This window comes from Lathamus discolor, chromosome 19, assembly GCF_037157495.1.
Source record: "Lathamus discolor isolate bLatDis1 chromosome 19, bLatDis1.hap1, whole genome shotgun sequence".
Taxonomy (NCBI): Eukaryota; Metazoa; Chordata; class Aves; order Psittaciformes; family Psittacidae; genus Lathamus; species Lathamus discolor.
In genome coordinates, this window is record NC_088902.1 from 1903344 (window position 1) to 1926836 (window position 23493).

At 52.7% G+C, this 23493-nt stretch overlaps 1 protein-coding gene across 9 annotated transcripts in view; it reads right to left on the minus strand.

The window, feature by feature from the left end:
- Positions 1 to 174: 174 nt before the first annotated feature.
- Positions 175 to 23493, minus strand: part of LAMB3 (laminin subunit beta 3) — a 65426-nt gene continuing 42107 nt past the window's right edge. For 6 of the 9 annotated variants that reach the window (XM_065698558.1, XM_065698554.1, XM_065698551.1 and 3 more), the window contains 20 exons: positions 15143 to 15257; positions 14886 to 14959; positions 14301 to 14483; positions 13652 to 13715; positions 13208 to 13383; positions 12723 to 12846; positions 11870 to 12058; positions 11632 to 11787; positions 10871 to 11067; positions 9951 to 10062; positions 8995 to 9367; positions 8478 to 8638; positions 7066 to 7274; positions 5511 to 5711; positions 4697 to 4841; positions 3251 to 3458; positions 2136 to 2277; positions 1503 to 1679; positions 914 to 1067; positions 175 to 673 (listed from right to left, as the gene is read on the minus strand). In XM_065698558.1, coding sequence (XP_065554630.1) covers positions 537 to 673; positions 914 to 1067; positions 1503 to 1679; positions 2136 to 2277; positions 3251 to 3458; positions 4697 to 4841; positions 5511 to 5711; positions 7066 to 7274; positions 8478 to 8638; positions 8995 to 9367; positions 9951 to 10062; positions 10871 to 11067; positions 11632 to 11787; positions 11870 to 12058; positions 12723 to 12846; positions 13208 to 13383; positions 13652 to 13715; positions 14301 to 14483; positions 14886 to 14959; positions 15143 to 15257 — 3297 coding nt within the window. In that variant the 3' untranslated portion in view covers positions 175 to 536. Of the gene's footprint in view, positions 674 to 913; positions 1068 to 1191; positions 1313 to 1502; positions 1680 to 1730; positions 1960 to 2135; positions 2278 to 3250; positions 3459 to 4696; positions 4842 to 5510; positions 5712 to 7065; positions 7275 to 8477; positions 8639 to 8994; positions 9368 to 9950; positions 10063 to 10870; positions 11068 to 11631; positions 11788 to 11869; positions 12059 to 12722; positions 12847 to 13207; positions 13384 to 13651; positions 13716 to 14300; positions 14484 to 14885; positions 14960 to 15142; positions 15258 to 23493 lie in introns of those variants that run through there. The other 3 variants (XM_065698557.1, XR_010616684.1, XM_065698559.1) reach the window with 3 other exon arrangements.

Consider the following 23493-nt stretch of genomic DNA (forward strand, 5'->3'; position numbering starts at 1 on the left):
TGCCTTCACCTTTGAGAAGGAGGTTGCTTTTCTCTTATTTGTACACGTACAGGTATGCTGGCATTATGCTGGAGATAAAATGCTCCATCTCTGTGATGTGATTATCTCAAGAAAGAGCTAGGAGGGAAGTACTGAAGCCACCGCAACTTTTACGGATTAACTGCAGCATAGATGAAAAGTTTCCAAAGACCTCACATGAGGGTTTTAATTGGAGCAACTGAATTCAGCTGAAAGAGTTTGAATTGGCTAAAACAAGAAAAAGAAACAAGAATTTCTTGGTTTATAAACCCCTCTGGAAATAACAACTTTGGGGATGTTTTATTTGCCACAGAAGATCGATGTCCAACCACCAGGCAGCTCCAGCCAAGGTTAAACCCTCTCCATGGGGTTACTCCTCTGGCTCAGTGCACCTGTTTTCCAGAGGTCCAGAAGCTCAGTTTGCTAAAAATAGAGATGCTGGGAGAACATGAGAACTGCAGCTGGAAAACGGGAATAAATACACCAGTCAGTGTCTGCAGAGGAGGGAGGCAGCTCGCTCACGAGCAGCTCTCGTAGTAGGCAACTCGCTTGTTGATGGCATCCCGGATCCTTCCGACCCGCTCCTCCAGGCCCGACAGCCTGGCCGACTTGGACATCAAAGCCTTGTTGCTTTCCTGAATTTCCGTCTCTAAAGCTGAGGAGAGAGGGCAGGAAGGTGGTGATGGACAGGAGGAAGGCATCACAGCCACTGCCCTTCACATCAGGTTGGGCTGAGCCTCCACCTCCCTCCTGCATAGCTCTGGTGGGGTGAGAAAAATGAACATCCTGCCTTCCCCTTGCTCCCCAGACCAACATGACTGCCCCAAACATTCATTAGTCAAAAACCCTTCCCCAGCGCATAAGATTGGGATACAGAGTCCACAAAGAGCCTTACTTTCCATCCTGAGCATCATGGCCATCGTTTCCTCAAACAGAGCCTGTGCTTCCAGGTCTATGCTTTGCACCCTGCTGCCCTGCTCTCCCAGAGCTGGGCTCTGCTCCATCCTTCCCTTCAGCTCAGCGTACATTTGTTTCACTTGTTCAAAAGCCTGCGGAAAAAGAAATCAGCAGTGCCAGGAAGGATCAAGCAAATAGCCTTGGGGAAAGGGGATTTTCTAATGCTGAATCCATTTTAAATATTAAATGGATGCTGTGCTACAGCTTTGTCATTACCTTATGCAAATGCATAGGTTTGTGATGCCCTCTCAAAGATGCTGCCCGGGCTACCCTGCCTCAGGCAGGAGATACAGCAGGAATAAGTTTCCAGCAAAGGGCATTAGGATTGAGAAAGGTCCTGGAGAGGTGCGGCAGTGGGATACTGCATCAGATTCATTAGAAGCGACACAACAACGTGCAAGCCACGGCTTGAACAGGGAAGCCTCCTCGCCTTATCTAACAACGAGCCAGGACACAGCTGGCTTTGCTGCCTGGTGACAGTGGGGGGACAGGAGCACATCTGTGCCCATCCTGCCCGAGCGCGGTACCTGCTGCGCCGTCCTGGCCTGCTCGCCCGCCTCCGTGGCCGTTTGCCGCGCATCCGTGGCCCGCAGGCGGTTCTGGTCCGCACCGCTCTGCAGCTGCAACAGCCTCTGCATCAGCCCGTCCAGCTGCCCCGCCACCGCCTTCACGTGCTTCTCGGCTGGACCCAGAACGGCCTTGATCTAGAAGCAGAGAGCTCCACATCAGGGAGGAAATCACATCCAAAAACCTACTCCTGATGCTTTTTCCCCTCTGTGCAGCTACACTTCCCAGTGGATGTACTGCAGAAGTTGAGCAACATGGTCTAGTGGAGGGCGACCCTGCCCATGGGAGGCACTGGGTGAGCTTCAAGGTCCCTTCCAACCCAAACCAGGCTGGGATCCTATGATTCTAAGCAGGGTTTCGGCAGGGAGCGGGGACTGCTCCCTGTGCAGCCGAGCGCAGGGCTCATCTCAGCAGGGACTGGAATTTGGAGAAGCACACAAGTGAGACACGTCAGAAAGAAGAGACTTTTACAGCAAAACCTTCACCAGACCCCATTTCCCAGCTGTGCTGCTGCAGGACTCTACCAAGCGGGGAGGAATGGAGCGGTGAGCAGGGCACAGTATCCCTACTGGAAGTCACCGTGCATCACTTACCTCATTAACACGCTCCTGGATGAACTGAAGGGAAGAGCCAGAGCCCCTGATAGCACCCTGGGCCTCCAGAAGCACCGTGTTTGCTCGCCGCAGATTCCCAACCACCTCTTCCACGTTGCCCTCCACGGCATTCGCCCGGTTCCTGGGGAAATGTGGGGAAAAAGCCAGGAGTGAGTGCGGATAATTGCAGGCACTGGAAGTCAAGGTTGCAGAGGCAAAATGAGGAAGCTTGAGAAGCAAGCCAGGATTGTCACCGAGAAGACTGCAACCTCCCTACCCCAAAAGCCACGAACCCACACATCTGGGGACACTGCACTCTGTTTGAAGTGTTAGTTCCATTTCATACCCCCAGAAGGAACCAAACTGAGAAGGGGAGAGAAACGCCTTCCTTTAAATGAGTTAGAAAGCTTTATTTTGTAAGTGGTGCAGGAAAAAGTGTCCAAGGGAAAGCAATAACCACTGAACCAGTTTCAGGGAATACTTTCCTGCTTGCAGCGGGACTATTCAGGCCAGGTGATGGAGCTTGTCTCATCACTTCCTGCAGGTTAAGCAGGTGTCTGACACTGTCAAGGAGTTTACATACTTATCTCACTAACCTCCTCGCTGGGGTATTGCTGCAAGTCAACACGGGGCAAAGTAGATGCTCCAAATTCACAAGGACACGCTGTAATGACTTTTTAAGGGAGCACACGATAATCCTCCCAACTTTCACCCAGAAAACAAAGAGCCCATTTAATCTCCTCATGCTCTCTTGTGCAATTAGGATGTAGGTCACCAATATCAAGTAATACCAGGGCAACCCTGTCATCTCCCATCACGTGGGCTCAAGAGATAGAGAAAAGCCTCCACTATTTTTGGTAAGGATCTTCTCGTTCTGTATCTATAACAGGATCTATTCTTGGCAGGCAGAGTTTTTGTTTGCATTGGGTGTTTGCAGAGACTGCAGATTCATTCTTTTAGGTACTCTATGGACATGGAAAATCCTGGCCTACTACTTCCCATTGTGCAAGTCAGCACAGCTCCAGCTGAGCTGAGTTTCAACCCAACTCAGAACCACCACGTTCACTCCAGCTGAGTGACCTCGGCTGCCAAAGAGCCCTTGAACCCCAACCGACCTGGCTTGTTCTGCCTCCTGCTGAAGCTGCTTGGCCTTTGCGATGTCCTCAGCCGTCTGGGCGAGGATGCTCTCCGGGCACTGCAGCTTAGTGGCCAGCTTTTGGATCTCAGTCATTTTCCTCAGGACTGCGGCAGCATCCGTGGGGAGACGCAGGGAAAGCACAGACTCACTGATCTCCTGGACAGTGGCAGGGTCCGTGTCCCTGTCTGCAGAGCAACAGACAGCGTCAGGAACGGGAGAGGGGAAAGGTGGGAGTGCAGATGCAAGGCAGGATCAGACGTACACCCAGTCACGCACGCTCTCATGCACGCAGTCTCTTATTTCAGATAGCTCCCAGGATCCCCCTGAATTAATCTCCTTGAGTTCAGTGCACCTCCCATTCACATCAGCAAAACTTTCGGGAGAGGACTGAAATGATACCTTTAACTTGGCAGTAAGAACACCACGGCTAAGCCCAGCACGGACCTCACCGAGCAGATGAGGTTGTGTTTCAAGACAAACCTTTTTTATCTCACAAATAACAGTTAATAAATCTGAGGAATCAGAAGCAGGCAGAGCCCAAGGGACATTAGTCCAGCGATTAGCTCAGAAACATCTTCTCTCATCATTAACACCAGGCAGCACCAAATGACCTGATTTTCTTATTTGGGTAATGCTCATGAGGCTCATTATGTTATTACAATCTGTCTGTGAACAATAAGTCATCCCCTTGGATTACAGGACTGATTAATGGTCTGCTCCAGAGAACAGCTTCTGTTTATCTCTGGGCAGTGAGTGTGGCCAGAAAACACCGGGTCAATGGTCTGCATCGGGTCAATGCCAACTGCAGATCCACAGAGACAACCAGCCGTGGGGATGGGTTTGTCTTCAAGCCCCCGGGGATGGCACAAGGCACTGCAGCCAAGAGCAGGACATCAAGCAAGCCGGTGTCCATGCTACAGATGAAACATTGCTTCCTCCACAGCCTTCCACTTCTGCTGATTCAGTTGCATTCAAGAGCAGTTCCTCGGGGGATGTTGGAGACCCCTCCATGAAGCTCCACGTGCAGCAAGTCAAGGCTGTGTGCTGCCTCCCGCCCCACATCCCTCACAGACGGCCTCCAAATGTCTCTGCAGGGGTGTTTGTCCTGGTGACATCCCAGGGAATTTGACACAGCTGAAACAGCCGGGATTCATTTGGGTCGACCTGGACAGCTCAGTTAAACCTGTGCAAGTCAGCTGGCCACACTGCAACCGCTGACAAACACAGACGTGGACACTGCTGAAGTTCCTCCTCTGTTTTCCTGCCCTCCCTTGCTGCCTCAGGGGATGCGCATTGCCTTTGCTATGTAAATACCCAAGTGCAGATGAAGTGGATATCAGAGAGCTTAACCGGGATGAGCTATAAGTGGCGTTTTCCCTGCACAGACCTGCATGCACACCCTTCGCAGCTTGCAGAGTGCTACCTGACAAGAAGTTCCGAACTTGCTGGATGAACTGCTGGATGCGCCGCACGTCTCCTTCTATCTGGGTCCGTGTTACGCTCATCTGGTCCACGAGCCTCCGAGTGTTGCTTTGAATCTGCTTTGCAGACGTCTCTGTCGTTTTAATCTGCAAACAACAATATCCTGATGGAGCCATCTCTTCTTGATCTGGAATCCCAGCAGCCTCACTTCAACTCCGAGTGAGCAGGACAAGGCACTCTGGAATTATGCTATAGCTCATTCTTAATATGCCACTGCTTTAAAGGAGTGTAAACGTTGACGACTGAGGGTTGGATTTGCAAAGGAAGCTCTCACAGAGCAACACTAAAACACATTTGAAATGGACTTTGAATTACTCTGAAAACTCCCTTTATCTTTGCACAAGCACCCAAGAGGCCATAAAAAGAATGTGCAACAGCACTAACACATGTACTTTAGTATCCTGCATCAAATGTCAGCGCCGATACACCTGAGGAAACAGAGAGGTTTCCATATCCTCAGCCCTTCTGCCATATGAATCCCAAAGCAGAAGAACAGGCTTCCCGGTGACATTTCCAGAGCCGCTCACATGCCTTTAACTCCATGGCTCCTGTGCTGGGAGAAGGAGGCAGGACCCACGCACACAGCAGGGAGTCTCCCGCTCAGAAACTCCTGAATTTCTGAAGCTGCCCAAGCGACCAAGTCTCAAACAGGCAGAGACGGGGTACTGATCCCGGCCCATGCCCCACTGCCCCCCCAGCCTCCGCTTTGGCACCAAGGGATGGACTGTGGGGCTTGGCCATGGGCTCGCACTCACCAACTGCGCCGTTTCCCGGAGCCGGGCGCTCACGCTGCGGAATTCCCTGGCAGCTTCCCCAGCAGTGGCCAGGGCCCCCCTGGACAGTGGGAAGATGCCATGGCAGGGGCCGGCCCCGCAGGCACTGCTGTTGTCCCGCGGGCACAGCAGCCCCTCACAGCGGGCAGGAGTGCAGGTCTCCACTCGGAAGCCACCACAGATCTGCAGAGGAAGAGAGCGATGGGGCAGTGAGGACACTGACCTGGCTGGGGAGACCTTGGTACCCATAGGGAGGCAAAGCAGCACATCACAGCACCCCCTCCCCATGGGAGCTGGGGAGCTTGCTGTGCTTGTGCTGCAGGAGCTCTGCATGGCAATAAGGATGGAGCCAGCCCTTCCCAGTGGGGTGACGGCTATCCCAAATAGGCACAGCCCAAACGACTGGAGCCCATCACTGTACCAGAGGAGGGCAGCCAGAGCTATGCACGTGTGCAGCAGTGCTGAATGCACACCAAGGTCAGCATCTCCTCACCACCCCAAGCTGGAGCATAAACATGAGCAAAGCAGGAGCTGAACCCCAGCGGCTCATGAAGAGTAACAGCACATCAACACGGAACAAACATTTCCTGCAGGAGAGCAACTCTTCGCCTCGTGGCAAGAAAGCCCCATCCAAGCTGTGCAGTTTGCTTTGGGAGAGACAATGGGATGAGGCAACCCTGTCCTCCTGCCTGGACATCAGGGGTTTGAATTGCACAGCATCTTCTAAAGCTACCACCCACCAAAGGATGCACTGCAGCAGGGGTACATGCGAACCCAGAGCCAGTGCAAGCACTAGTACAGGCTGGTCGCTTGGGAACGTGCTGGTGCCCTGAAAAGCAGAGAGGGGAGGTTGGTGGTCTCCACAGCAACCGTGCATTAGGAGACACCGAAATGGATCTCCATGGCAATAACAAAGCAGCAAAGAAGAAATAAAAGAAATCTCATCCAGAAATTAAGTGGGACTTTGAGATGCAAGAACTGACACGTGAGAGAGTCCTTGGAGGAAGAAGTGTGTGCCTGGGAGGGGGCGGTGGACAACACTTTGGTATCAGTGATCCCCAAGCAAGGGATGCTCAGACAACTCATAGATTCCCAGACTGGTTTGGGTTGGAAGGGACCTTAAAGCCCATCCAGTTCCAACCCCTGCCATGGGCAGGGACCCCTTCCACTGGAGCAGCTTGCTCCAAGCCCCTGTGTCCAACCTGGCCTTGAGCACTGCCAGGGATGGGGCAGCCACAGCTTCTCTGGGCACCCTGTGCCAGCGCCTCAGCACCCTCACAGGGAAGGGCGTCTGCCTAAGAGCTCATCTCAATTTCCTTTAAATCTCCCCTAAATTCTCCATTGATGTCCCAAAACATCAAGTTGTTTGGATGCCATTTATGAGTCTCTGGACAGAGACTTTGTCCTGCCATGCTGGACTCTCTGAGGCAAGATGCATGACTGCAGGATGAGCATTCTGCCTCCTGAGCACTACAGGGCCCCCTTGAAAACAAGACACATGCAGCAGGGAAGTCAGCAAACCACTCTGTGCGTTCACCTTGTTTATGACAGGGCTCAGGTTGGGAGATGAGGCTATCTCGCCCTTCAGGGTCAGCAGCTTGGCGGTGCTCTCTGCCAGGCCCCCCTCCAGCCCCGCAGCGCGCCGGCGGCTCTCCTGGGACTCAGCCAGCAGCCCAGAGGCACCAGCGACGAGGCTGCTGGCATTGGTGGATGTCTGGTAAGCAGATCTGATCGTCTTGAAGGCTCCTGCAGGAATAAAACCCGTAAGTGACACAAATACCTCTGTGACTCATAAATGCAGCATAGCTACACAAATGAAGGCATCGACTATACCCTGCGAGTGGATGTGTGCACGGAGAGGAGCAGGGCACAGCCACAGGGATTAGTCACTATGGCATAACAAAAAAAGCTCCTCTTACTACCAAATGCCTTTCAGCCATTCCTGCAGTGAGTGACAGAGCTCTCCTGAAGGCCTGAACGTGGGGTTGGGGTTAAAAGGTTGAAAGAAAACTAGAGCAGGACAATTTGAACACTTCTGGCAGCGTTCAAGGCCAGGTTGGACAGGGCTTGGGGCAACCTGCTCTAGTGGAAGGTGTCCCTGCCCGTGGCAGATTGTTAGAACTAGAGGAGCTTTAAGGTCCCTTCCAACCCAAATTAGTCTATGATTCTATGACGTGCACATGCGGATCCTGGACTTTGCTCTGTGAAGCCCAGAATGGCTTTGGAAGAGGAGGACAGGGCCTTTGGAGCCCTCTTCCTTGCTCCCAAGCAGGTCCCACCATTCCCTTGCAGCACAGCTTGGAAGGAGAGTGGTCAGGACGTGCACGTCTACGCCCTGCTCAGATGGTGAGGTGCAGAGCCAACCTGCCCAGGCAGCAGCCACTTGCTGCAGCTTTTACATCCCCAGCCAGCTGAGCCCTGTGCTACAGAAGAGAGGGGGGAGGCAGCAACGAGACGCTTGGAGAGAATTAGGGATATAATGGCAGCCTACCACCAGCATCATCACAGGGCTTAATTAGCTCTTCTCAGTGCCTGACAGCCGCCTGGCTCTCTTCCCCACCTCTCCATCCCTTCCATCTGTGCACAACCTTCATTAGCTCAGCTTCCTCCCAGCTTCGGTGACACATTCAGAGCAGGTCTCTCCCCTTCCCACTGCTCCCCTGCAGTGGGGTTTGTGCTGGGGACAGGAATGTGGTGCCCGTGGAGCGAGCTGCCCAGCCCCAAAACACAGGAGCAAATAACCCAAGAGTGTGAATCCAGTCATGGACCAGAGGCTGGTATAAAGCATCCCTCTTGCTGAGGAGGGAGAATCTATTTGCTGTTCCTAAGCTGAGAGCAGGTTAAAAAGTCCCTCTCATCCACCCAACCAGTGGGAAATAACCAGGCACAGGCACATTGAGGTAAATTAACAGCTGCAAATTAAGAGAGATTACAGCTGCAGCACTGTACCTGACAAATCCCTGCTGCGGCTGCTTTCAAACTGGGTCTTCTTGCTCTGATACTGGGTGTTGGCGATAAGCAAGCTCCTGTTCAGTGCTTCAAGGTCCCTCGATAGGGAGACAGTGTCATCCAGAAAACGAAGGTCAGGATTTATGCGTTGGACCTGCTCTCTGGGAGAGAAAAAGCAGAAAATATGAATTCAAGGAGAAAGCAAAGCACCTGTAGACGGAAAGCAGGGCTCTGACGCTGACAGCACCCAGTGAGGAGGCACTTCTGAGCCTGGAGAGCTGATTGCCAGAAACACACCATGCCCCACACAGGTTTGTGGAGGCAGCAGGGAGCAGGGCTGGGCTGCAGCTCTCTCACACCCAGGCATCTGTTTGGAACTGGATGAACTTTAAGCTTCCTTCCAAGCCAAACCATTCTATGATTCTATGACGCCAACCATGAGCTGGTCCCCCAGCCTCCTGTCTTTGCAACATCCCCCACCTAAGGGATGCACCCCATAGCAGCACCCATCCCTCACCTGATGGCAGTGAGCGTGCTGCCCACCTGGGCCAGGCCCTGCTCTGTCACAGCAGAGCGGCTGAGGATGCCCTGAGCCTGCTGCACGTTGTCCTCTGCCTGCGAGAGGCGGGGGCCCAGGCGGGACCCCCCACTCCCAGGTGCCAGCCATGAGGTGCTGTTGCTGAGGCCGGCCTGGCGCAGGCGCAGGCGCTGGAGGTCCCCATCGTAGGTGTGGAAGCAAGGGTGGCACAGCTCGCACGCAGGGTAAGTGCTGCAGCGGCCGCGCTGGCACTGGTCACAGCGGGAGCCTGTGACACCCGGGCGGCACAGGCATTGGCCTGTGGTCTTGTCGCAGCCCACGTCCTCCGTGCCCTGGAAGTCGCAGTTGCACTCTGGGTGATGGAAAGGGGGAGAGATATAGAGGTGAAGCCCACAAAAATGGGGAAAATATAGATTTATATATGTATATAATCAGATCCTGTTAATGGGATGCCAACACAACCTGAAATAAAACCCCTGCACAATCCAGGAAATCACAGACTCATGGAATGGTTTAGGTTGGAAGGGACCTTAAAGCTCATTCAGCTCCAACCCCTGCCACAGGCAGGGACCCCTTCCACTGGAGCAGCTTGCTCCAAGCCCCTGTGTCCAACCTGGCCTTGAGCACTGCCAGGGATGGGGCAGCCACAGCTTCTCTGGGCAGAAGAATGGGAAGAGCCCCCAAGCCCAGCCACTTGCCCAGTCCCTGACTCTGCAGGGCCAGACTGCAGAGGCTCACCCAGGGCTGCTGGGAGGGGACTGGGGAATACCTACAGATGGGGATGAACTGGGAGGCTCTGCAGAGGGAAAATTTCTCTTACAAAACAGCATAGGAAATGTTGATGTCAGGACATGGGCCAAGTGCTCTTCCCCAGGTAACCTGTGATTTCACAGTGCTAAGAAACACCAAGCCCCAATGAAAGGGATGCTCCCTACCTGTGCACCCCATGCGGATGTCTCCGTAGTGCCTGTCAGGGCACACCTGCTCCTGTACAGCAGAGCATGTCCGTCCTGTGAAGCCTTCTCTGCATGGACACTGTCCTGTGAACTGAGGGAAGAGAAACCCATCAGAGAGCCCCAGCTCTGGGCTCTTTCCTAGGAAAGCCCTTCCTCAACTGCTCTTGAGCACTAAAACCAGCACATGGGCAACCTTGCCTGCTCAGCCTGCACCCCAGGACATGTCCATGCTGCTGTGTCAGGCTGCAGGCTCAGCCATGGCGATGCAGTCTCCAAAGAGCCCATGCATTCCACAGCAGCGTTTTCAGCTTTATTTCAAAGACAAAGGGATCGCCCACAAGCAGCTGCTTTGTGATCTCAGGCCCCCTCCCTGCGCTGAGCCCGTTTGGGACCTATCTTTGGCTCTTTGGATTTGTCATAGTTTTTTATTTGTTACATTTAACTTTAATTTTCCCAGTTGTCTCTGAGGCCTGAAGTGACACACACGCTTTTCATTGACAAATGAGGATAATTAGCTTGCCTCGCCTGTATGAAGATCTCTTATTAGGACTTCCTTACTAAATACCAGGCCTTTTCAAATGGCTTAATCTTGCCTCGATAATTACCACCTTCTATTTTCCTGAGTAGTCTGTCACGGTGTTTTCGAGGACATGGGAAAAGGAAAATAAGAGCAGAACACCCTAGGGAATGCACAGCCCTTTTTGTGGAGGCTCCCACAGATGGGATGGGACAATGGAGCCACTCAAGAGATGCTTTTGATTCTATGAGTGATCCCCAGCAAAGAAAAAGAAGAGCAACTTTGCAGGTGTGTGCATGAAAGAAAGCAGGGAAATGAAAAAGAAACGCTGCTGCAATGTGCTGAATGTGCCCTGAGGATGCCTGGGGCAGGCTGGTGGTACCTGGTTGCAGTGGGGGCTGCGGGAGCCATGCGGGTGGCAGCCACAGGGCTGGCAGCCGTGGCCACTGCCCATGTCCCAGTGCTCGCCCGCACACTGGGCACAGTCGTTCCCCACCACGTTGGGCAGGCAGAAGCATCTCCCCGTCTCATCATCGCAGGGCATGTCCTGCCGTGTTCCCAGCACATTGCAGGTGCATCCTGAAACAGGGAGGGGTTTGTCATGTTAAAAATGGGTGCCGAGCACCAGCCTAGCTTCCCACAGTGCCAGGTGCACAGGACGACCGTGCAGCCACCCAAAGACGCGCTCTCTTGGCTCTCCCCTTCATACCTGAGCTCGGCACAAGGGACCCACACCCCTACCTAACACACCACCTCCTCCAGCCATGCAGCAGGACTCAGCAGCTCAAGGGGCCTCAGCATCCCTCCAGCCCAGCCACATGCACGATGCTGAACCCATCCACAGCTGCCCTCTCCCATGCACAGCCCTGCTCACCGGCAAGGGATCACCTCCTGCATCCCCTGGGGCTTCCTGGTAAGGGGATACAGCCCTACCCATGTCCCAAACTCCACTTTCCCTGGGCTTTTTGACAAGCTTATACCTGAGACAGGCCACAACCTGGGGAAGCACTTATAAGCTTCCACAAATCAGGCCTTTAGCTTGGAGCCCCCAGAGCAAAGCTGGGAACCAGGTCCCCTTCAGAGCCACTGCTGATGCTGAGCACAGAAGTGGGGTGCAGGGGATGTCTCAGGGGTTGTACTCACTGCGGCACCCCATGGGGTTGGCATTGGCCAGCTGGGAGAACCCCGGCTTGCAGAGGTGGCAGCGGTCGCCCTGCACGTTCTCCTTGCAGACACAGCGCCCTGTCAGCGCGTCGCAGATGGAGCCCGGCACGGTGCCATCCGGGTCGCACTCGCAGGCTGGAAACAAGCAGGAAATAGCAGTGCTGAGGGGAGGACGAGGGGCCCAGGGAAGGTGCTATGGGGGGCTCCAGGCACTCACGCAGACAGGCTTCAGGATGGGCGAGATCCTGCTGCGGGTTGCGGAAGTAGTGGGGTGCGCAGCGCTCACAGTTGTTGCCCTCAGTGTTGTGCTGGCAGCGGTCACAGACGCCGCCGCTCGCCCCGCCGCTGGCGCTGTACAGCTCGGGGTCGAAGTGGCACGAAGTCGAGTGCCCATTGCAGTTGCACCCTAAAAATCCCACCAAAATGGTCCCTGCAGTGCTGCAACCCCCGGCAGCGGCAGCTCCGGCACTAGAGGGTGCCCAAGGCCCTGCGTGACTCGGTGACACCCGCTGACAGAGCAGGGTGACAGTGGTACCCATCTGACAGTGAGACCATGGGCAAAGCCAGTGTGCAAACGAGCCGGGTGTTAACATCCACCCCACAAAGTGTCCCAGTAAAGGTCTTAGAGCTCACTCCTGTCACTCATGGCTGGGGAGGGTTTAGGAAAGGCCTCAGGAAGAATCATGGAATGGTTTTGGTTGGAAGGGACCTTAAAGCTCCTCCAGCTCCAACCCCTGCCACGGGCAGGGACCCCTTCCACTGGAGCAGCTTGCTCCAAGCCCCTGTGTCCAACCTGGCCTTGAGCACTGCCAGGGATGGGGCAGCCACAGCTTCTCTGGGCACCCTGTGCCAGCGCCTCAGCACCCTCACAGGGAAGAGCTTCTGCCTAAGAGCTCAGCTCAGTCTCCCCTCGGGCAGGTTCAAGCCATTCCCCTTGGCCTGTCCCTACAGGCCCTTGTCCAAAGCCCCTCTCCAGGTTTCCTGGAGTCACTTTAGGCATTGGGAGCTGCTCTATGAATTGAAAAGCTGTTATAAGGGAGAAGAAGAGAGAGAAAAGGTTTTCACCATACTTTGGCACTCATGGGGATCGTTGTCCTCAGCGGGTGCCCAGGGCTGGTCATTGTAGAGCGCAGCGCAGCGATCACAGTTGGGACCATCGGTGTTGTGCTGGCACACACAGTGCCCATGGACCTGCTGCAAAGACAAAACATTACCCCTCCTGCCCGGTGGCTGCTGGGTTTAGAGCTTCATCCTCCTGATGCCTTTCCAGCACGTGCCTGGCCCTCATTCCCTGCACGGCAATGAAGCTCCAGCCCCCAGCCAGGGCTGATGCAGCACCAGGGTCGTCAGGCTGGGCAAGTCCCACCACCTCTACCACCTACCCAAAGACAACCACACTCAAGGTAAAGTGGATAAACATAAATTAGGGACAAGAAAACCCTACAACAGCTAACAGCCGGCACTGGCAAATCCTCCTGGGCATGAAGGAGCCTCCTGAAGCCTTCTGCATGTCCCCCCAAGAATGACCCCCACAGCCCCTGAGCCCAGTGCTCACCGTGGTCTCTGGGTCTCCCGGAGGGGCACAGCGGTCGGCGTGCCCATGGCAGAAGCAGCTCCCCAGCACCTGCACCTCAGTCAAGGCATAGAAGGTGCTGGGCGAGTGGTAGCCCTGGCGCGGGATGTGGGGAAGCCCGGTGAGGTTGATGCGTAGGTTTGTGAACTGCCCCAGCTCTGTTGGAGACCAAGGAGAGGTGTGAGGGGCAGCAGGCACCCAGGCACCAGCAGCAGAAGTGCGCTGCAATGCACACAGAGGATGCAGGGCAAGAGATGGAGGCATCAGCAAAGACCTTGGAGGCATCACTCGAGGCCTTGCTTGCAGAGGACCTGCTTCCCCAAGAGGGTTACCCTGGCTCTGTGCTCTTCATCACATATAGGAAGAACCATGAGGTGCATCATCCTCCCCTCCCCTTCTCAAACATGAAACAGGCTGATCACTTACTCTCGATGGTCTGGCTGTTAGAGGTAGTGATGGTTGATGCCAGGTCTTGGATGCTGAATTTCACCTGAGATGAAAAAAAGTATATTTAAAAAGCAGGAAACAGAAGGTGCTTTCTTCTCATGCTCTGGGAAGTGTGTGCTCAGGATCTGCCTCTGCAGAACATCACCTACACAGGGGAAAGCTTTAAGAGTTGCAGAGAATTTTGCTGGACACTGGCACAGGGTGCCCAGAGAAGCTGTGGCTGCCCCATCCCTGGCAGTGCTCAAGGCCAGGTTGGACACAGGGGCTTGGAGCAAGCTGCTCCAGTGGAAGGGGTCCCTGCCCATGGCAGAGGGCTGGAGCTGGAGGAGCTTTAAGGTCCCTTCCCACCCAAACTATTCTATAATTCTATGATTTTGCAGGAAAACCAACATAACACCTCACTTGTCCCAAAGCAGTGAGGGCTCTCCTCCCAGAGGATCAGGAATCCTCCTAAGGACTCCCCTCGGCAGTGCTGGATGTCCACGGGCTCCATCCCTCTCTAGATGTAACACGTGTAACACCACATGTTTCAGTAGTGCTGCACAAGGCCACCCACCCCAAACCCAGTGTCACAGCGGGGGGAACAGGCACGGGTGGGAATCCCTGCCCAAGCCCCCACGGATCCTACCTTGCCCCCGTGCATGGGGTGCCCCTGCAGCACCTGGCACCGAGCGTCCTGCCACCTCTCGGGGGAGCCCCGGGGGACATGGGGGAAGGCGGTGGCACAGTCGGAGGCCAGGTACTGGTACACGTCCCAGGACTGGCCAAAGTCAGTGGAGCGCTCGATCAGCATCGCAGCGGGCAGAGGTGACTGCAGAGAGAGGGAAGAAGCACATCTGTAACGTGGCAACACCCCAGCCGGCTCTCACCATGGGGCCTGGGGATGCCTCTGCCCTTCCTTCTTCTCCCTCCAGGCTCAGGTCTCTGCAGGCTGCTGGAGCAATCCCCTCTCCCCTGCAGGTTACCCACAACTTCTGGGTCCCCCCAGCTTCCCTTGGTCAGCCTTGCTGCAGCCACAAAGTACACATCAGCAGCAAACAGGTCTTTCGGCAGACATTCAAGAGATGGGGACCCACCACCCCACTCTGCTGCTCCCAAACACCCAGAGGAACGGGCAGGAAAAAGGAGGGATGGGGACCCTGGTGTGCTTCCTCTCAGGAGCCCACAGGGAGCTGTGCACGGAGATCCCCACATCTCGCAGAGAGCCACAAACCCTGAAGTGAAGCAGGATGCTGCCGAGCTGGAATGTCTGGTCCAGGTCCAGCTGCAATGAGACGCGCTCGATGCCTGCGGGCACAGAGAGGCAGCTTCAGAGGTGCAGACTGTGGACTTGAGGAACAGAAACCACTCCGTTGCCTGAGCCAAACCACTTATTTCCTTCTTTCCCTCCCATCTACTGAATCCAGCATCTCCTCCCCTCATGCCGTTCATCACTGGCGCCTTGGAGCTGCGCTGTCCTGGGGCACTCACCATTCTGGGACTGCCACCAGCGCGAGTGCCCGGCCGAGGACAGGACGTTATCCACACGGTGGCCGTTGTAGGCATGCGGCAATCGTGAGTCGCATCGGCAGCACCTCATGCTCCACTGGAAGAGAAAGGAAGAGTGGAAGCGACCATCCTGGTGTGGCCAGGGGAGAGACCCCACTGCAGTCCTCAGGGGTGAAGGGCCCAAGTGCAGCTTGGACTCCTGAGGAACAAACAGCATCCCTAAAGCTGAAGAACTGCCATCAGTAAGACTAATGATACCCAGAACTCAAGTGGTCCCATTCAAGCCCTGTTAGAAAACATAAATCCTGGGTTTATGGACTAAAAAACTAAAACCAAAATGCTTTCAACTAAAACCCATTTTTGGCAAACCATCAAAATGACTTTGTTTTCAAGCAAACCCCGTTTTCCACAATGACAACACTTGGTAGAAAGCTCTTTGCAGCTTTCCAGGACCAGTTTGCCTTTTTCACACAGCCGAGGGGCCTGTTTGGGTGACCTGAAAAGGCCGCTCTTGGGGTGATGCTCAGCCTCCTGCGCTCTCCCCCGGGAGCACAGCGGGAGCAAACAGCTCAGGGGGTGATAAGTCAGTGGGTGGGAAGTCGAGTGGCTCAAAGTTCAGCCCTTCACTTGAGCAAGTAATTCAAGGAGCAAACAGAGATGCAGCACGGGGACGGCAGAAAAGCCCGAGTCCCTGAGGAGCAAACAAATACCCACATTCTACTAACCAGGCAACGCTCCGTGCGGCCACTAACATGGGCAGGCTCAGAGATGTTTAGAAAGCAACAGGAAAGAGATTGAGCAAGAGACAAGGAGCAGGGGTACATGAGCTCCACATCAACACGACCCAAAGCCTGAGAAATTGGGAATGATCAGGAATAGCGTTTGCCAGAGGAGCAGGATGGCTCCGAAAGGTTGTCCTGGAAGGAAAGTGGGCTTGGAGGAGAGAAGTGCATCTGGTGCAAGGCACACCTGACACTGAGAAGGCAATGAGACACCCCCAGCTGCTGTGGTGGCATAAGGAGACAGTGAAGGAACAGGACACGTTTGAGACCCCAGTGATGAGACCAGCTTTCAGTGGCCAAGCAGAGACAACCGGTGACAAAAAGCACTTTATACCCTGCTCCGTGCTAAAATCTCCCCATCTGATCCTTAGAACAAAAGAGCCAATTCCAACCCAAACCCTAACCACGACCCCACACACATGCTGGGGTAGGAGGAAATGTGCTTGGGAGAGGCTGCTTGGCCAGAGGTCCGGGGTGGCACAAAGACCGCTGGTTTCCCCTTTAAAAGACGAATTACGGCTTACACGTTGCCTTACCCCTGATACAGGCCCACCTAAACAAACCAAGTCTCATTTCTACAAAAAGGGACTTGGCTTCACCAAAACTTTTTTTTTTTTAATAGAAAGCCAGAAAAAATCATGGGGAATTTTGTCCAGAATTACCTTTTTGCTCAGTCTCACATAAAACCACACAAGGAGAAGGTTGGCCTTGACCAGAAAGGTGATCGGGCAGCAGTGAGCTGTGAGCTCAGACCATGGGCTGGTCTTGGTTCCTAACAAAGCCCAGGCCTGATTCTATTCAGCCCCAGACCTGGGAACCTTTAGCAGTTGGACCGATATAGAGGAGAAATCCTCCCTTTATACTGATCTGTTTCCATAATATTTTCCAGAGTCTTTATGTTCTCTGTCTATAAATATTGCAGAACAGGAGTTGGCTAACTGCAATATTTATAACAATATTGCAGAGCAAGCAAACAGAGAATTCAAAATATATAATCATGCCATTTCCCTGGCTCTACCAACTCCTCCCGGCTCTGCCAGTAAGAATCAGAAGTAACATAATGAGGTCCAGGCAGAAGAAGTCGTTTTGGATACTGGCTCCTAGCACCAAATGGTCAGGAAGCTACAGGAATTACCCCCAGAAAGAACAATTCCCAACAGTGATTAAACTTCACAAAGACTTTCTGCAGAGGAAAGGTTAATCGCAGCTGAATTATTCATTAGGAGTGATTCACTCATACTTATTAGACCATTCACACAGCCAGAGACACAAGTACCTTCTAGTAGCAACCACCCAGTGCTGGCACTGAAGCTGCAACCACACTTAAAATGCAGTGTTAAGTGAAAATGAAGCTTGCGAGATGGACCATCCTCAGGTAGCCCTGGAATCTTCTGTCCCCCTCCCCAGTTTAGACTTAGATTGCCCCAAGGATGTGAAATGAATTTTGCTTCCAGTGTTAAATTGTGAAAGCCATTGCACAAGGGAGGATTTGCTGTGACTGTGTGACTATGTGTCTCAAAGTTCCTTGGGACAGAGGCAATTACCAAAAATGACAGCCCTGCACCAGGCTGGGCAGAGATTTACAACATGCACACCTTTCCCCACATCTCCCCTTCCTTTTTTACCAGCATAGCAAAAGGCTCAGTAGATCCCTTGGAGCTGGGCTTGCCAGGAATAGACCAGTACTATGTGACAAATGAGATGAAGAGGTCACAGTCCAAGCTGGGTCACTGATCAGGGGCAGCCCCGGCTCTGCAGCACCATCAGCAAAGGAGAAGTGGTGTGTGACAAGTAGGTAGGGGATGTGGGGCTGAAACAGCTTATAGGGAGGAAAAAGAAGTTGTAGGTCTGCGTGGGAAACACTAATTGCCCTCTGTGCCTCCAAGCTACTTGTAAGTCACCCAAAATAGGGGTTTATGGAGGCTCAGAGATTAGGGGAAGTTAATTCCTGCCTTTTGAAAGGTGATCCAGGAGGTGGCTGTTTTACAGGGAAAGCAAGCATTTCCCTCTAACAAAGAGATTCACATCTTGGGAATTGTGGAGGGAAAAACCGAAAAGTCCATGCAGAAGAACAATCAGCTATTGTAAAACTGCCCATACATTACATCATGTACCTGAACACTTCTGTATGCGGGGACGCAGTGCAAAGTGCCCTTGTGCCCCCTCTGCTGCGTGTTTCTGCTGCTCTCCCCCTGCTCTGACCTTGTGAGCCAGGGCTGAGCAGCCTCCCCTGCCTTCGGCTCACGCCGGGGCAGAAAACCTCAAACCATTTTAAGCTGATGGACTCTGACCAAAGTATTTTAAGTAGCTCGAGCTGCCATTTTAATGTGAGTTGAGAGCCCTTGAAATAAAACCTCCTGGCACAGGAGCACAAACCCAAAATAAACTGAAGTTATTCATCAGCAAAAATGGGAAGCTGCTTCCCTCCAGTCATGAAATGAAGACCTTTCATAGCTGCAGGGACCTCGGGGGTCCTGCTTTAACCCAGCTGCACGGCAGTGAGAGGCACTGTGTCAGTCGGGCTCCTGGCACGCAGCCTCCCATACGGGAGCCTTGCTTGGTCTTGCACAATTAATATTCTATAGGGACAGTAATTACTGCTCCAAGTTTATCTGGGGACAATCTGAAAAGCAGCAGGAATTTTTCCATCCACAGAGAGACTGTGGGTTATTAATAAATAGGGTGGGCAGCAAGAACGAGTTACCTTGGGAACAAAGGCACCTGGTAAAGCCAAGCTATGCCAGTCTCTATTCCAGCCCATTTCCATCCCGTGATAACGCAGCTGCAGGACATGCCAAGTGCACAGAGCAGGAAAAGGCAGAAGTTACCCATGGTTATGTTATCATGATTAAACATCCCAGTGAGCAACTGGTATTTGATAAACCAGACTGTGCTTCAATTTTGTAACATAGATATCTCCCTCAGCACTAACATCTAATGTCACATCCTTGCTTGGCTGGTTGTAAGTGACACTGGAAGATAAGCCCCGAGGCTACACTCAACACACAAATAGAGGGCTCTGACCCTTAGCTTGGTTTTACCTGTGACCCCCAAATTCAGAGGCAACAGCAGAGATGTGGGAGAAGACACAAGCTGGAAACAAACATCCTAGGGATGGGGTTTAAGGAAACGAAGTTCATTTCTCTTGCTTAAAAGCAAGCACGTGGGTGCCTGTTTTCCTCACCCCGTCTGTTCTCACTTTCCATCTCCCCTCAGCAGAACTTCATTTAGAATCTGCCAGGATGAGAATCTGCAACCCCCCTGTTGCACCAGCTCATCCCCACAGCCCGCACGCATCGCCGGGGTCCTGTCGCCTCTGCAGCTTGTCTGCAAGGGAATGACGTGATGTCTCCCAGCATATGTGTTGATTTGCAGTTGTGTGGCAAAAAAAAGGATACAGAGAAAGGGGGAGGAGGAAAAACTAATGGGAAATAGGGGGTTTTACCTTTGCACATTCATTGCAGGTAGGGACATATCCCTGCAGCAAAGAGCAGGGTGTGTCTGAATGCCAGAATAAGGTAAGCACCGAGTAGCTGCTGTATTATCTTCAACAAGTTGGGGATATGAATTGTTCACTGCAAACCCCTGACACAGTGAAGCAATACCCAAAACCAGAAGCCCTGCTTTGAGCAGGGGCTTGGGCCTCCTGCGGTCCCACTGACCACAGCTATTTTGCGGCTGCATTTGTGTTAACACCCCTGAGTCTGACTGGTGACACTGCAAAGCAAAGGGGCTGGGAGGCACAGAGGCTTCTGAGCGTGCTCTCCCCTGTTCCAACACACCGAGGGCCTGCCCAAGCACCCCACAGGCAGCATGTGTTGAATCAGTCCTGAGCTCCCTCCCTGACTCATGCAGGTGGGCAAGCAGATGTACCCATCAGACAGCAGCAGTAAGGCAGACAGAAGCATTGCTCTTGCCCATAGCCTCTTTTGCAGTCATTGGCCTGTATTTTTGGAAGCAGACAAAGATGACTCGGTGCTGAAACACCACAGGGAGAGATCTACAGCCCAGCCCCTGCCAGGCAGCTGTGACCAGCCATCAGCAGCAGGAAGCTGTGCCAGGCCAGGAGCTCTGCCCTCCTGCACGCTGACTCCTTCAGGGTCCTCTGGTACCTCCCACCTCAGTTCCTACCTGGATGACCCCATGTCATCATGGCACAAGGGTGATAAAGGTAACTTCCCACCTTTTGGTCAGCAGGTGAGAAGAGCAAAAAAATACTCTATATGAATACTCAATATATACACCCTATATAAGTACTCAATGTGAAAAGCAGGTGAGAGAAGGCAAAAAAATACTGGTCCTTGACCTTATTCAAACAACATTCAATACCCGAAGTATTAAAATGGGACATCAGACTTGAAGGAGATGACAAGAAACCTGGAGAGGGGCTTTGGACAAGGGCCTGTAGGGACAGGACAAGAGGGAATGGCTTTAACCTGCCAGGGGGGAGACTGAGATGAGAATTTAGATAGAAGTTCTTCCCTATGAGGGTGCTGAGGCACCGGCACACTGTAGGATGCAGGAAAGAGAGCAGCAGCAGAAGCACAAGCACATCCAGCTTCACTACCGCCTTCTTCAGCAAAAGGTTTCAGTGATGTGCAGGGTGTTTGTGGTACTCTGCTGAATTAATCAAAGGATGGGAAAAGTCTGTAGTTCTGGATATGCCTTTAAACTGAAAGCATTGCACAATCCTGGAGGAAAGCAATGATCTCTCTCCAGGGAAGTGTTAATCTAGCTGGGGGCGAACACACCACAGCAGGGTACTGCTGCCTGCAGCAGCGAAGCAAAGGCTGCACAGCCCTCATGCTGTTGTTTGGAAAGGCCAGGCCAAGTGAGGGGAATGGGACCTGCTAATCCACATGGAAGCCACATCATGCCTTCCCCTGGCTGGAGCTGGGCAGTGTGAGCTGCTCCATATTCCTGTCAAAGCACCAGACTTCACATTTAAATAGTGAGACAAGTTAACAGGGCCTTGAATCACACCTCGGTCAATGACATTCTTTCCACTCACATCAGTGCCTTTACAGCTTCAAATCCAGCTTGCTTTATTCTTCTATTTTATGTTCAGTTTCCCCTCTTGCTTTTACCTTCTATGCTGACTCAAGCCACCATTTCCCAAGCACTAAGTGATTTCCAACCCAGACCATTGGCCTGCCTGGCTTCCACCCCCCATCACTTCTCTTTCCATTGCTGCATTCCCCCACGCTATAAATGGCAGTGCTGTGTCCCTCCTGGGTTTCACTCGACTGAGCCTACAGCCAAGGAATGGAGCAATTAGTAGTGCAAAGTATAAAGGTTAGAGGGACTTGGAGCCAGAGCTGACAATGGAGCAGAGGCTGAAATCGATGCCCACAGCAAGTGACCCACCAGGATTGCAAAAGACGACCCATGGGCTGGTGGTGGGGCCAGACAGTGTGGACCTGCCAGCTGGCACAAGGGGAGAGCAACCCCTCATCCCATGCCCTCTGCTGAGATTGCAAAACCCGCTCTAAATTTGTACCTATTTGGCAACAAAATGAGGGCAAGACTTGTAACCAGGAAAGAAAAAGAAGACGTAAGAGTTAATACATGAAATGTGATTACTTTTTATGGGATGGGACTCGGAGAATTGAGTTCAGGGGATTAATTTTTGCTTAAATTAGGAAGTAGAAAGAGGGAAGGGAAAATCAGGAAATGCTCAGCGCAGGTGAATTTGTCCTGCAAAGCAAGGAGTTGCTCTACACAAAACTCCCATTAGCCTTTACAACTGCAGAACTGAAATAAGGATCTTGGAGGACTTTACTAGCAGTAATGATGCATCTCTCATTTTAGCAAAGGAAAGAATGTGTAAGGAAGCAAAGACTCCATTGCCAAAGCTCAACTGGAGAATCCAACTGAAACTATCAGTGTTAATTGTTCCATATCTCCTTTAACCCTGGTACTTGTAAGGCAGGGTATAAGCAATATGAAAAGAGACTAGAAGAGACTGCTGCTATGATGCTTTCTCCACAGTACCGCTCATGGGACCTCACTCACCAACTCTGCATCAAACAGACCATTTCTGCTCAAAGTATATCACAGCCATCAAAGAGATGCTCAGTCTCCACTGCAAAGATACAAACGATGCAGATGATCACAACTGAAGGCCCCTCGTAATGATCTCTCAAGACGAGACAAAGGGAATAACTAATCCACTCCAGCTGGCATTAGGACAACCAGCTTAATCAAGCTTTTGCAGACATTTGCTTCCCGTAGTATAAACCCCTCAAGTAAAAGTCACTGTCAAAAGTCAATGTTAAGTGAAGATTTCAGAGCTATATTTATGTACGTTTCTCCTCAAGTATAAACAGAAATTGAGAAGGAGAAAGAAGAAGTCAAAGCAGAAATAATTGCTGGCTATTCCTCCTACCCATGGGCCGCAGCACCCATAAGAAGCAGCAGGGATTTGCTGGGGAGGCAAGCAAACAGCCCTGCTCCCTGGAGCAGCAAAGTGGCTCCAAGGAAAGCAAATGGGAGCCTGACTGCAGGAAAAGCCTGGCTGCAACTGTCAGCCTGGAAAAGGGCCTGACGAAGGACAGACAGCCCAGCATGCGGGAGGATGCGATGCTCACACCCTTTAGGGCCAGAGTGCTACCCCAGCTTCACATCAACCACCAGCTCCGGCCATCCCTGAGCCCACAGAGCGGTGAAGATCTCTCCAGCCCAGCAGAACACCATCAGCTCCACAATAAATCCACTTACTGCCACATCTTGGACTTCAACTCGAAGGGGAATTAAAACCAGAAGGCAGCTGAGGCACTGGAGCTGGATTTCACTGTAGCAAACACAGCCTCCCCGGAGGTCTGCCATCTCCTTACCTCTCCAGCATCTCTTCAAAGACCCTTTTTGCCTGTCCTGCATTGAACCTGCTCCCTTTTGAACTCCTTCCATGGCAATTACAGGGTTAATGTTGCCAGACCGACAGAGAAAGGCTTTAGGAAGGGCTCCCATAGGGGACATCACCCCTGCAGCTTTTCAGCTCTCTGCTCAGGCAGATTCATCCCTAAACTCTTACTGTGATTTGGTGGTGGCTTTGAAGCCTGGGAATCTGCAGCTGGCTGAAACGTTATCCTCCGGAGCAGGATCTGCCCCCGCACAGCCAGAATAACTGAAAACAGTTGCTCAGTTCAGGAGCTTTTCCAAATCTTTGTGAAAGACCTGAAATGGTCTCATTTTCAACAAGCGAAATACGAGTTTAGTTTGTAACTAAAATGTCTGGGGATAGGAAGGCTTGGGATATATCGGATGCAAGAGCCTCTACTTTGACTCCTGTGCATCACACTGGAGCTTTGCTGCCCTTTCCCTACCACTGTGTTCATAGAATGGTTTGGGTTGGAAGGGACCTTAAAGCTCATCCAGCTCCAACCCCTGCCATGGGCAGGGACACCTTCCACTAGAGCAGGCTGCTCTAAGCTCTGTCCAACCTGGCCTTGAACACTGCCATGGATGGGGCAGCCACAGCTCCTCTGGGCAGGTGCTGCAATGACCCAACATAGTTGGAAGGGGGATAAATACCTGAAATGGGTTAAACAC